At 41.3% G+C, this 11,495-nt stretch overlaps 2 protein-coding genes across 2 annotated transcripts; one reads left to right on the top strand and one right to left on the bottom strand.

Annotated features, from left to right (window-relative positions):
- The first annotated feature begins 690 nt into the window (after positions 1 to 690).
- Positions 691 to 1,965, top strand: LOC143549797 (transcription initiation factor TFIID subunit 8-like). The gene has a single exon (XM_077040604.1). The coding sequence runs from the start codon at positions 821 to 823 to the stop codon at positions 1,787 to 1,789; it is 969 nt and encodes a 322-aa protein (XP_076896719.1). The 5' UTR covers positions 691 to 820; the 3' UTR covers positions 1,790 to 1,965.
- A 409-nt stretch (positions 1,966 to 2,374) lies between these two features.
- LOC143549796 (uncharacterized) lies at positions 2,375 to 5,956 on the bottom strand. Its single transcript, XM_077040603.1, has 5 exons — positions 5,806 to 5,956; positions 4,620 to 4,672; positions 3,462 to 4,532; positions 3,234 to 3,384; positions 2,375 to 3,153 (listed from the first exon to the last, which is right to left on the bottom strand). Exons 1-5 carry the CDS (start codon positions 5,954 to 5,956, stop codon positions 2,477 to 2,479), a joined length of 2,103 nt encoding a protein of 700 aa, XP_076896718.1. The 3' UTR covers positions 2,375 to 2,476.
- Positions 5,957 to 11,495: the final 5,539 nt, after the last annotated feature.

Genomic DNA, 11,495 nt, shown 5'->3' with positions numbered 1-11,495 from the left:
GAAATATTAAACCAGATAAGATGGAAAGAAATGAAAATAAAATGTTATATTGGGCGAAATAAATGATATAAATATCATCAAAACTGTTCACGTTAATTCCAAATCAAGCCCGATTAACGGAATACTTAATGAAGACGTTGCTACGGTGGCCTAGACTTCCAAATTCCGAAAAAATGCTGAAGCATAAAATAAGAAAATACAAAAATTAAACATGATAAGTAAGTTACCTTCAAATCACCCACGAATAATAGATTGAGACACATTACCTACGATGAAGGAATGTTATTTGTCACACCCGAAAGGGAGATTAGTTCTCACCATACCCAATGGCAAAAACATCCGATTAAAACCACTGGAAACACTTTATTTTACCAAATGAATTAAATGTTTTCAAAATACCCAAATTAGCTTCCTATAAAAGTAACCAAAGACCACCATCACTTTCTCTCTCATCACACCATTCTCTCTCTCTCTAGAATTCGGGTCATCTTTCGAATCCGGGTTTTGCTTCAAGGTTTATTCAAAACCCTTCCCCATATTTGAATCCCAAATTCAAACACCAAAAGTGCTTCTCAATTCCCACTTTCCAATTGATCGAATCACTACACACACCACTGGTACGTTCAATTCCTTTGATTTTTCTATAGTTCTTGCAACAGATTCACCTCCAATGTTAAAAAAAGATTCTACCTTTACTGGAAATGAATTGATTGGTTCCAGTTTTATAAATTAGGCTTTTATTTTATAACCTTTTTAGTGTATTAGTTTCAAAGATTCAAGATTTATTTTGGGTTTTTAATATTATGAAGATGTGGATAATATGAACAATGGAGGAGGTGGAGAGAGCTCTAAAGAACCCGATTCTTGTTTCAAGAGACAACGAAAAAACGGCGAATTTGCACACGCGATCGCCCGGATCGCAGTGGCTCAAGTATGCGAAAGTGTAGGGTTTCAAGGGTTTCAGCAGTCTGCCCTTGATACATTTTCTGATGTTGCCTGCAAATATATTCTTGAGATAGGAAAGAGTTCGAATTCGTATGCTAATTTAGCGGGTAGGACTGAATGCAATGTGTTTGATATAATTCAAGGGTTGGAAAATTTGAATATGTCACAAGGGTTTGTTGGAGCATCTTGTAGAGATAACTGTTTGTTAGGATCGGGTCTCGTTAAAGATCTTTCGCACTTTGTTAATCTTTCTGAAGAAATAGGGTTTGCTCATTCAGTTCCTGAATTTCCAGTAACTAAAGAATGGAAATCGACATCAAGTTTTTTGCAAACGGGAGAAACGCCACCATCGGATGATATCCCACCTTGGTTACCCATGTTTCTTGATCCCGTTACGGAAGAAACTCAAATTGTGACTGATGGAATTGAGCAAGAGCAGAAGGTTCTGGAACCATTGTCATCAAAATTGGAACAACGGGATAGTAACCCTTTTCTTGTTGTGCCTTTAAAGTTTGGGGAGAAGGGTGTTTCGGTAATTTCACTTCCTGCTAAGCTTAAGGAAGATGAAATGGTGCAAAATGGCGGTAATCATGTTTTTGAACTGAATCTATCTGGTGAAACAAACGAGGCGCTTAAGAACGGTTGTGAGACTAATGAAGGTAGTGGAATTGTTGTTTTGGAAAACCGACCGACGGTGCAAATGAAAATTACCAAAAAGTCAAGTAATGATATTGGAAAAGGAGAGGTTGGAACTTGGTTTGTGAATGATGAGAAAACAGAGCAAGTTCTAAACGGGCCAACAGATGTTGAGGAGAATACAGGAGATGATTCGGTTGTAAATTAGGGAAACTAGATTGGGTTTTGTATACTAGTTTGGAATCCTAGTCAAAGTCAAAGTTAGGAATGCATGTCGTCCTGAGACAGATATTATGTTCCAGATTAACATGTTTTCTCAAGGTATGTTTGTAGTTTCCGTAATGAGCTTTTAGTCAATGATAATTCTTTTCAATTGAAACTCTGTACTTTGCACATGCTTTTGTTATACTTGCAAGTGAAATCTTAGCTCAAATAATAATTAACCGGAACGTATATTCAAGTGATATGAAGTCAAAGAATTCTCAATCTTGTGATGATCTCTTTATAGCTATATATCAAACAAAAAGATTTAAAGATTCAATATTTGTAAACATTTACTTTTTTGGTCATAGATTTGTTAAGATCATTTAGATAGCTAAATTTGAGTTTTAATGTAGCCTAAATCTTACTTACCATAAATAGGAAACCATTGTAAGCATTTATTTTTTGCATATTCATTGTCTGATTTGTGAGATTTACAAAGATATATCTACTTTAATGTCTATAAATCCATATATCCAGATACTTACAATGGAGCTCTACACTAACACCACCTTGAACTTTGTGGTCGTGACAACATGCTTATTTGACAAAATTTACAAGCGAAGGAGTTTTAACATGTACACATACTTGCTCAAACTAACATTCTACTTCATATGCTGATAAAAGTTACAATTTACATGGAAAACAATCGCCTACAACGTCTCCCTGCATCAGCATTCACAACCTCATCAATCAAATCTTTGAAAATAAGCCGCTCAATGTCTAGAACAATACCAGGAACCTCGTAACAACACTTATCCCAATCTTGTGAAGTTTTATCAAAATCTGCACTCACAAGTACTTTTATTCCGTCATCTTCATCATATACACATCTCTCAGAGCTCCTTTGAAGGTTATCTATTTCCAGCCATAATTCTTTCAGTAACTTCTCTCCATCCACAAATCTCACACATGTTTTTCCAGAAGAGCCCGGCACGGCTAACTTGTGGAAAAGAATATCATTTACAGAATCAAAGATCAGTTTTCTTCTAACTTTGTTGGATTTAGAACTCAGGCCGCTTTTGTAGCAATCTTCATTTGTTTTCTCCAGAATATGAAACAATCCGGGCCTTATTATACTGCTGGTGGGATGAGTCTGGACTATCCGGATGGCAGAATCTGGATCTTTTAGAAAACCCGATTCTAACAGTATCTTTCTGATGTATTCATGGTCCTCATTTATGATTTTGCATAAAGATTTTGAGTTCAACAATTCAATTTGTTGAAACTCAACTGCATCTGTTTGGGTCGTCAAGTTATAGGTCCCCTCTTGATTCCATTCAGTCTCATCAACGCGAAAGTTATCAAAATCTGAAGAGAACAACGCATAAGTTAACGGATTTTGAAGTAGCATATAATAATAGTGACGGTTTGATAGACAAGAAACGTACCAGTAAAAGCATTCGGTTTCTTTTTTACTGGAGACAGTGTGTCTTCCACATTAAACACATCAAGAACCAAGACGGGACTCGATTGATCCGTTGTAAGTTTGGCAAGTTCGACCATTGCCTTATCTTCTATCAATCTTTCAACACACTTATTCTGAAAATGGAAAACTAACATATGTTAAGACAACTCCATCTGTAAAAAAACATGCACAACATATGAACTTCACTCACCCGTGTGGCTTCTTGTTTACTTCTTGTTTTAACGGGCTTGATTTTTGCGTGTGTTGTCTTCAAACTGGATTGCTTTTTGACTCTTCCTGAATTAGACGATGGCCCGTTAACACACTGTTGGTCAATACCATGACTTGATCTTTGCAGTCCGGGCCTCGAGACTTGTCTGTCTCTAATTGGGTCTTTTACCTGCTTTCTAACCTTGTGGTTAACACAATCAATACCTGTGACCTTTACGTGCTCTGTAGCCATCTTGGCTGGTTTCACGGCCCGGTTCAGGAGTTCACGTTTCTTTATTGAGCTAGGACTCTTGACCGTGGGTGAACCCGGTTGGTCATTTTTTACGGCCCGGTCATAAACTTCCTGCTGCTGGAAAGCTGGTTTAATCTTTGAGTGCAACCATGCAGAACGTGAACCCAATTGGTCAACAAAAGCCGGTTTGACCTTCAAGGTCTCAACTTTACAAACCAGGTCTGTTGAACTATCCAGACCCATTAACCGAGCAACAATGCCCGATGATGATCTGTTACTCCTTCCTGGCTCATTTCTTGACTCATTCGTGGAATTCTTTCTTGAGTTTTGCTTGCTATCTAATGACAGCCTTGGAAGCTCGTTGACTTTGAAAGTTGACTTGAGTGAATATTTTGATTCCCTTTCATCACAAGAAAATCTTGAAATCTCATTGACTTTTTTAATGCCCGATGGAAGTGACTTAACGTTAGCAAGGTTTCGGTCTTTTCTATCATAATGAATGGGATTTGGGGGCATTAAAGGCCTTGGAGAATCAACATGCTTCATGACCAGGCCGGCCCGTTCATCTTTTGTCACACGGATGACTCTAGTCATCGACTCCTTGACCACGTCTCTGATATCGGGTGCAGAACATTCGGGTTGTTTTTTGTGCAGGTTTGGGGATGTGGGTTCAGAGGGAAGTTTCCATTCGGGTTGAACACGTTTAATACAATCAAAAGATGAGAAAGTGGTGGATGAGCAAGATGAAGAAGACGAGTTTCTTGATGATTCAACCGAGGCTCGGTTCTTTTCTAATATCGTCTTTTTTTGGTTTCTCTCCTGTGGTTTTCAAATTTCAGTTAAAGATTTGTGTTTCTGCTTATGTTTAGATATTAAAAACCTGTTAATATTATTCTTGGTCATTACCTTAGCTTTCTCGGATGATTTCTTCAACTCCTTTTCACCGTTTACGCCTTGGCCTGAAAATCAGTTCATAATTCTTAGTATGTTTCATCACTTTTGATTATATATATTGTTATGTGCGTATGATTTTTTTTTATTTATTTTTTTTTTAAAATTTGGTTCTTTGTGAAGTGATTTTGGCCATTGTACAGTGTAGATGTTATTTGACAAGTTTGCTTCATGTTTTTGTAATGGTCATACTTTCTAGCAAATACACATGTTTCTGTAATGGTCATACTCTCTCACTAAAGGTTCTAGTTTTTTATGAGAATGGTAAGATAAAAAAAATTTATTCATTTTTCTTAATTGGTAAAAACTTTTAAAATATAAGAAAATGGTTAAAATGCAATTTGTATTCATCTATTTAAAATCTCAAGAAAATACATAAATAAAAATTTGTTTATGTATAGAACCTACATACGTGTAGGTTATGTGTATCATTGTAGGTGTATTTGCTTCACATAACTACACTGCTACACATGTGCATGTAAATGTTTAAAAGTGAAAAAAAATTGAACAAATTAGTTTAATGGCTTTTTAATGTATACAACATAGACATGTATGTATGAATAAAAAGTTTATAAAAATATAAAGTCTTTAAGTTAAATGATTTTAGTTTGTTCTCTAGCAATAATTTAATCTTCAATAATGAACCTTTCCTAGTATAAGTTAAAGTAATAGATACCTGTGTTTATTTGGTTATTGTCATTCTCTATTTAAAATTAGTTATACCAATTTAGTCAAAGCAGATTTCTCCTAAAAAGCATAGGAAGCAACGAGGAGGCGACTCGTGTACACGAGTCGGTTTATTGGTGAGTGTATTTGCGTCTATTTACGTAAACATGTTTCCAGCATACATAACCTCGCCATGTAAAATTGCATAACCGCAATGTGGTTCATAATCAAAATACCATTTCGGACCTAAGTGCCTAAGACTTTCGCACTGTGTAAATTCATTAGGCACATACTCGAACCGTTTAAAATGTGATAACTAGACTGCGTAAATGATATAGCAACACAATATATATAATCAAAGTGATGAAACATACTAAGATATGGTGATCATGGGTTGTCTCATATGTTTTAATCGGAAACACATAATTAAGAACTTGTTGGTTTAGTACTTGAGTGCAAATGCTTAAATTTGTACCTGCAGTTAGCCTGTTCTGGTTCCGCCAGCTGCGGTGTAGACCGATAAGGTAACCGCGGTCAAGAAGATTCAAAATCCCATTCATGCATCCTAACTGCTTCTGCAGCCCTTGTTTTTCTTCCCTCACTGTGTATACAACCTTTGCAGCCATTTACACTATACCACCACTGTTTGTTTCTTCACAATCAATACCTTAAAAACCTTCTTTTTTTTTTCTTTTTAATAGATAAAAAGCACCAAAGAAAATACACAAGATTCTTTTCTTGTTCAAGTGTACAGAGATGGATTTATTTTTTTGTAAAGCTGCACAAAGAATGTGCAGAAAAAAGAAAAAAAGATTATGTAAATTTTAGGTTTGATAGAAGAGAGAAAGGAAGATATGAAATTTGGTTTTTGTTTTTGGCCTCAAAAAAGGGTACTGGATGTATAGATGGATGGGGATTTTGAAGCAATACATGCAAGTGTTGATGGATTATTTTATTATGGGAAATGAAGTGGTGACAAATTTCCAGATTAAGAGTGGAATTTGATGGCATTTTATATTTATATTGTTGTTGAGAGTTTGGAAGTGTTCAGATCTGGATAGCCAGCCATATGGACAAAGTAATGTGGATGGGCCCCTTTTCATGTGGAGTGTGTCTGGCTAAACTATACTCTTTTACTAGCAAAGTGCTTGTACATTTTGTATTGTCAATTTGTAGCTTCTATACTCTAAACCCCTTTTGCACTACATCCCATTGAATTGAAGAGAAGACACAAAACATTTTAATTATATTGGACATATTTGTTGAAAGTCCAAGGGGTCTGTGTTCTGTACTATACCTACCAAGGTATGGACAAAGAGCCAGTCCGTACGCTTCTAGAAGATCTTTTGTACTATACCTACCAAGGTATGGACAAATAGACAAGATCTGACGAAAGCGACCCATGAACCAATCACAGGGTGACAGCTCACCGACAATAGTACGAGGAGGAGCACGCTCCAGTACAAAATGTCACTATCAGCCACTGCCTACCCACCAACTCCCATCGTGGCATGAACGTAGCCCATAGTTGGTGGAAAAGGAATATTATATACAGCTGGCCGTACCTGCTTGGAAACCTACCTTCGGCTATAAATACTCCAACACCTTGGAACGGTATCATCATATTATCTTAACTTCTCTCTAGCTATTTCTCTCTATATACACTTATATTCAGAGCAATCTAGTCTGATTCTCACGCCGGAGGGTGGTCACAAGGAGGACCCCCCCCCCCCTTCTCAGTGACGAGCTCACGGTATCTGTTTTGCAGGTTGAGAAGAATAACCATCTTTGCCGGACCTAACCCTCGTGGGAAACATCTACTTAACCCTAAGATTATCCTTAATCTGCCGGGGTCACTTAGTGTTCTTCATTGGCGCCATCCGTGCAATAAGCTAGAATTAATTCCTTTTTTTCTCAGTTTTTTCAAACTTCTGGAAAGATGGTTAAGGTTACTCCGATGCCAAAGCCACCGAGTGACCAAGAAACTCCGGTAACCACAACCCCAGCTACCGGGGGGAACACCGGTGAATACACGATTTTTACGAACACTACCCCGGTTACCCAAGCCGGGGCAAGTGCAGTAAACAATCCTCCCCTGGGATTCATTGATACCCAGGTGGAGAAACAACAGACGAGGCTTCCCCGACAAACACTAGATCAAGTTAAAGCTTGGGCGGAAGCACGTCAGAAAGAATTCCAAGCCGAGTTGGACGAACGTTTACGTTCACTCCAACAGGCCAATGATGAATTCGGAAGCACTCGACAACAGCTCAACATGAGCAATGATTGCGAGTATTTGGATAATGAAGATTGGGAAGAATCTGACAGTGACGCAAACCCTCGTCATAAGGCGAAAGGGAAGCGTAAAGAAGCAGACTTCCACTCGAGAAGAAATTTCGAGGGAACCTTCAAACCAAAGAACACGGGGGAAACCCACGTGACTTCTCCAAAACTTTCAGGCCAACTGTTGTGAATGCGGGAACGTCCAAATTTGCAAGGGACATTGCGGAAGCAATCGCTCCAAATAGTGCCAAACAGATGTCCAACATAGGCACTTATGATGGCATATCTGACCCGGACGATCACTTGAACAGATTTATAGCGGGGGCAACCATCAGTAATTTGACGGAACCCACATGGTGTTACATGTTCCAGATGACGCTCGTGGGGGCAGCCAGAGCGTGGTTTGATCGTCTACCGGTCCACCACATCTATGATTGGGCAGACTTCCAGCACAAGTTCAGCCAGCACTTCAGTCAACAAAGAAAATATACTGAAGAGCAATGGACGATCCTCAACTGCATCCGAGAGGAAGACGAATCTTTGCTAGACTTCATCACTCGCTTCAACTCAAAGAAGCTAAGTCTGGGCACTATAAGCGAAGATCTTGTTCGCGCCACTTTCATCCAGGGCGCTGAGTACCCAGAGCTTATCCGCACGTTGACAGGTAAAGATGGCATGCCATCCACGTGGGATGCCATCATGACGGCAGCTAAACGCTTTGCCGAAACGGAGAAGCAACTGGGTAGAAATTTTCCCCAGAGCACAAACCTCTACACGCAGAGAACAAGAGAAAATAACGTCCGTACCGCCCGACAAAATAAAAAGAGGAAGCTTGGTATTTGGCAGTCAAGGATAAACTTTGACACCTCATCCAGCTCTCGCCCTCTCTTAGGCGGAAGGGACAACATGCACTCGTCGAACCGGAATCCCAGATGGACGCCACTCACCAAAAGCGTCACCGAGATATTTGCCACCGAGAAGCTCCCATGGCCAAAGGCTCCAATAATCCGACAGCGTCATAACGCTGATCAGAGCAAATCCTGTGACTTCCACGGGACAAAAGGCCACACCACGGAGGAGTGCACATCTTTGAAGGATATCGTCGAAACATTCGTCAAAGATGGGAAACTCACACACCTTGTGGCGTCAATCAAGAGCCGAGGGAGGAATGACCATCGGTACAAGGGCAATGGATGAAAGCCCGTCGACATCAGCATTCACATGGTTCATGGCAACGTCAGAGGAAGAAAACGACGAACAACAGAGCCAAGTGCGTGGAAGGAAGCTGAAGTGCGCTTCCCGCGTGTGCCAGGAGGGCCCAACAAAGAAGGCCCCATAGTCATCAAAAGCCAGCTGGGGCACTACATCACCTCCCGCACTCTTGCTGATAATGGCGCTTCATCAACGGTCATGTATAGGCAGTTCTTCGACAAGCTAGACGACGAAGACAAAGAACGCCTAGAAACAGTTTACGCCTCGATGGAAGGGTTCGATGGCAGCACAAACACCCCCTTGGGTATCCTATCCTTCCCCGTCACTCTCACGGACGGGAAGTACTCCCGCACAGAAGACGTGGACTTCGTTGTAATGAGGAAGCCACACCACACATACGACATTCTCTTCGGGAGAGATGGGATGGCAAGATTTAATGCCGTGGTGTCTTCGGTCCATGGGATGATGGGATGGCCAACAGCCGAGGGCGTTGCTATGATCACGGGCATTCCCCAGGTATGCATCGCATCTGTCTCATCTAAACCCAAACCAAAAATGGCTAAACCAACCACCTCTGAACCAGAAGAATGGGCCTTCAATGGCAAATACCTTGACCAAGCTGTTACCATTGGCCCAACGATCACTAACCACACACGCACCTTACTCAAACGCTTGTTGCAAAAAAATGCCGACATCTTCGCGTGGACACCAGCTGACATGACTGGTGTACCTTGAAGTAAGGCTGAGCATAAGCTCAAGTGTGACCCGGCATTTGCGCCGGTCATACAAAAGCGTCGCGTAATGGGTGCTGAACAGGCTAATGCGTGTAGAACCCAAGTCAAGGAACTCCTTGACGCAGGCATCGTACGCGTTAGTAAATATCAAACATGGGTTGCAAATCCCGTCATGGTACCGAAATCCAACAAACAATGGCGCATGTGCATAGATTTTAAAGACCTAAACAAAGCATGCCCCAAGGATTGTTACCCTTACCCGAAATTGACCTTAAGGTAGATTCATTAGCACCGTTTCGCCTTAAATGTTTCCTTGATGCGTATAAAGGGTACCATCAAATCCACATGGCTGTTGACGATCAGGATAAAACCACATTTCGGACGCCCGATGGCACATTTTGTTATCAAATGATGCCATTCGGACTAAAGAATGCCGGATCCACATACCAACGCCTGATGGACAAAGAGTTTCATGCGCAAATCGGGAGGAACTTGGAAGTTTACATGGATGACTTGGTCATCAAAAGCCTCGAGCCAGAGGCGATGTTGAAAGACATCGAAGAAACTTTCAACACACTCAAAAAGATAAACATGAAGCTCAACCCGAGCAAGTGTTCCTTTGGGATGGAAGAAGGGAAGTTCTTAGGAGTCATCGTTACCAAAGATGGCTTCAGAGCGAACCCTGAAAAGGTTGTGAAAATGGAATCACCTACGACCATCAAACAGGCTCAGACACTGAATGGACGACTAGTCGCACTTAACCGCTTTTTGGCAAACCATGCGGATAGGTCGTTCCCATTCGTGTCAACATTGAGAAATTGCTTGAAGAAAACACACTTCCGCTGGACACCAGAAGCGGAAGCAGCTTTTCAAGAGATTCGGTCACGCTTGATCGAACTCCCAACACTCACAGCACTAGAAGTGGGGGAGGAATTAATTCTCTACCTCTCCGCCACAGACAGAGCAACTGGGGCAGTCTTACTAGTAGAACGAAAGGGCGTCCAGATGCCCATCTACTATGTAAGCCGCGTCTTAACAGACGTGGAAACCCGGTACTCCACCCTGGAAAAATTAGTCTTAGCGCTTGTACAGGCTTCACGCAGGCTAAGACGATATTTCCAAGGTCACCCAATCACCATTCTCACCAACTTCAAACTTGCAAACGTTCTAGGCAAACCCGAGTTGTCGGGACGCCTAGCTAAATGGGCAATTGAGTTGGGAGAATACGCGATAAAGTATAAGCCAAGACTAGCCATAAAAGGCCAGGTCTTGGCAGACTTTATTGCAGAAGTCCCCGCTTCGCGGGAAAAAGAGTGCCAGGAAGAGGCTCAACCCTCTCCAGCACAAGACATTAACGATGTCTGGCGACTCTACACTGACGGAGCAGCCAACAACGAAGGTTCAGTCGCATGGTTGAAACTAACTAACCCAGCAGGCCAAGAATACACTTACGCTATTCGGCTGGATTTCCCTAGTACGAATAACGAAGCGGAGTACGAAGCATTCTTGGCCGGATTAAGAATTGCGCGTAAGTTGGGGGTGAAAAACTTGGAAGCCCACGTGGATTCCATGCTAGTAGCCAACCAGATAAACGGGACGTACACGGCCATGAACGACACAATGGCCCTGTACCTCGCACAAGCAAAAGCCCTTATGCGCGATTTCAACGATTGCAAAGTTATGCACATCAAGCGAAGCGAAAACAAATCTGCGGATGCGTTAAGCAAGCTTGCATCGTTAGCCTTCACCCACTTGGCTAAGGACATTCGCGTTGAACTTCTTGGAGCACCATCAGTCCCGCACAAGGAAATTTGTGTCATCCAAACCGGCACGGAAACATGGATGACGCCAATCATAAATTACCTTGCGACGGGTGTACTACCAGAGTCAAAGACACAGGCAAGAAAGATACGCTGTAAATCACTGAACTATCAAT

Source organism: Bidens hawaiensis, unplaced genomic scaffold, assembly GCF_021521415.1.
Source record: "Bidens hawaiensis isolate Kalapana, Puna unplaced genomic scaffold, B.hawaiensis_p1.1 tig00015792_1, whole genome shotgun sequence".
Taxonomy (NCBI): domain Eukaryota; kingdom Viridiplantae; phylum Streptophyta; class Magnoliopsida; order Asterales; family Asteraceae; genus Bidens; species Bidens hawaiensis.
This window is presented reverse-complemented; position numbering and strand designations above follow the sequence as displayed.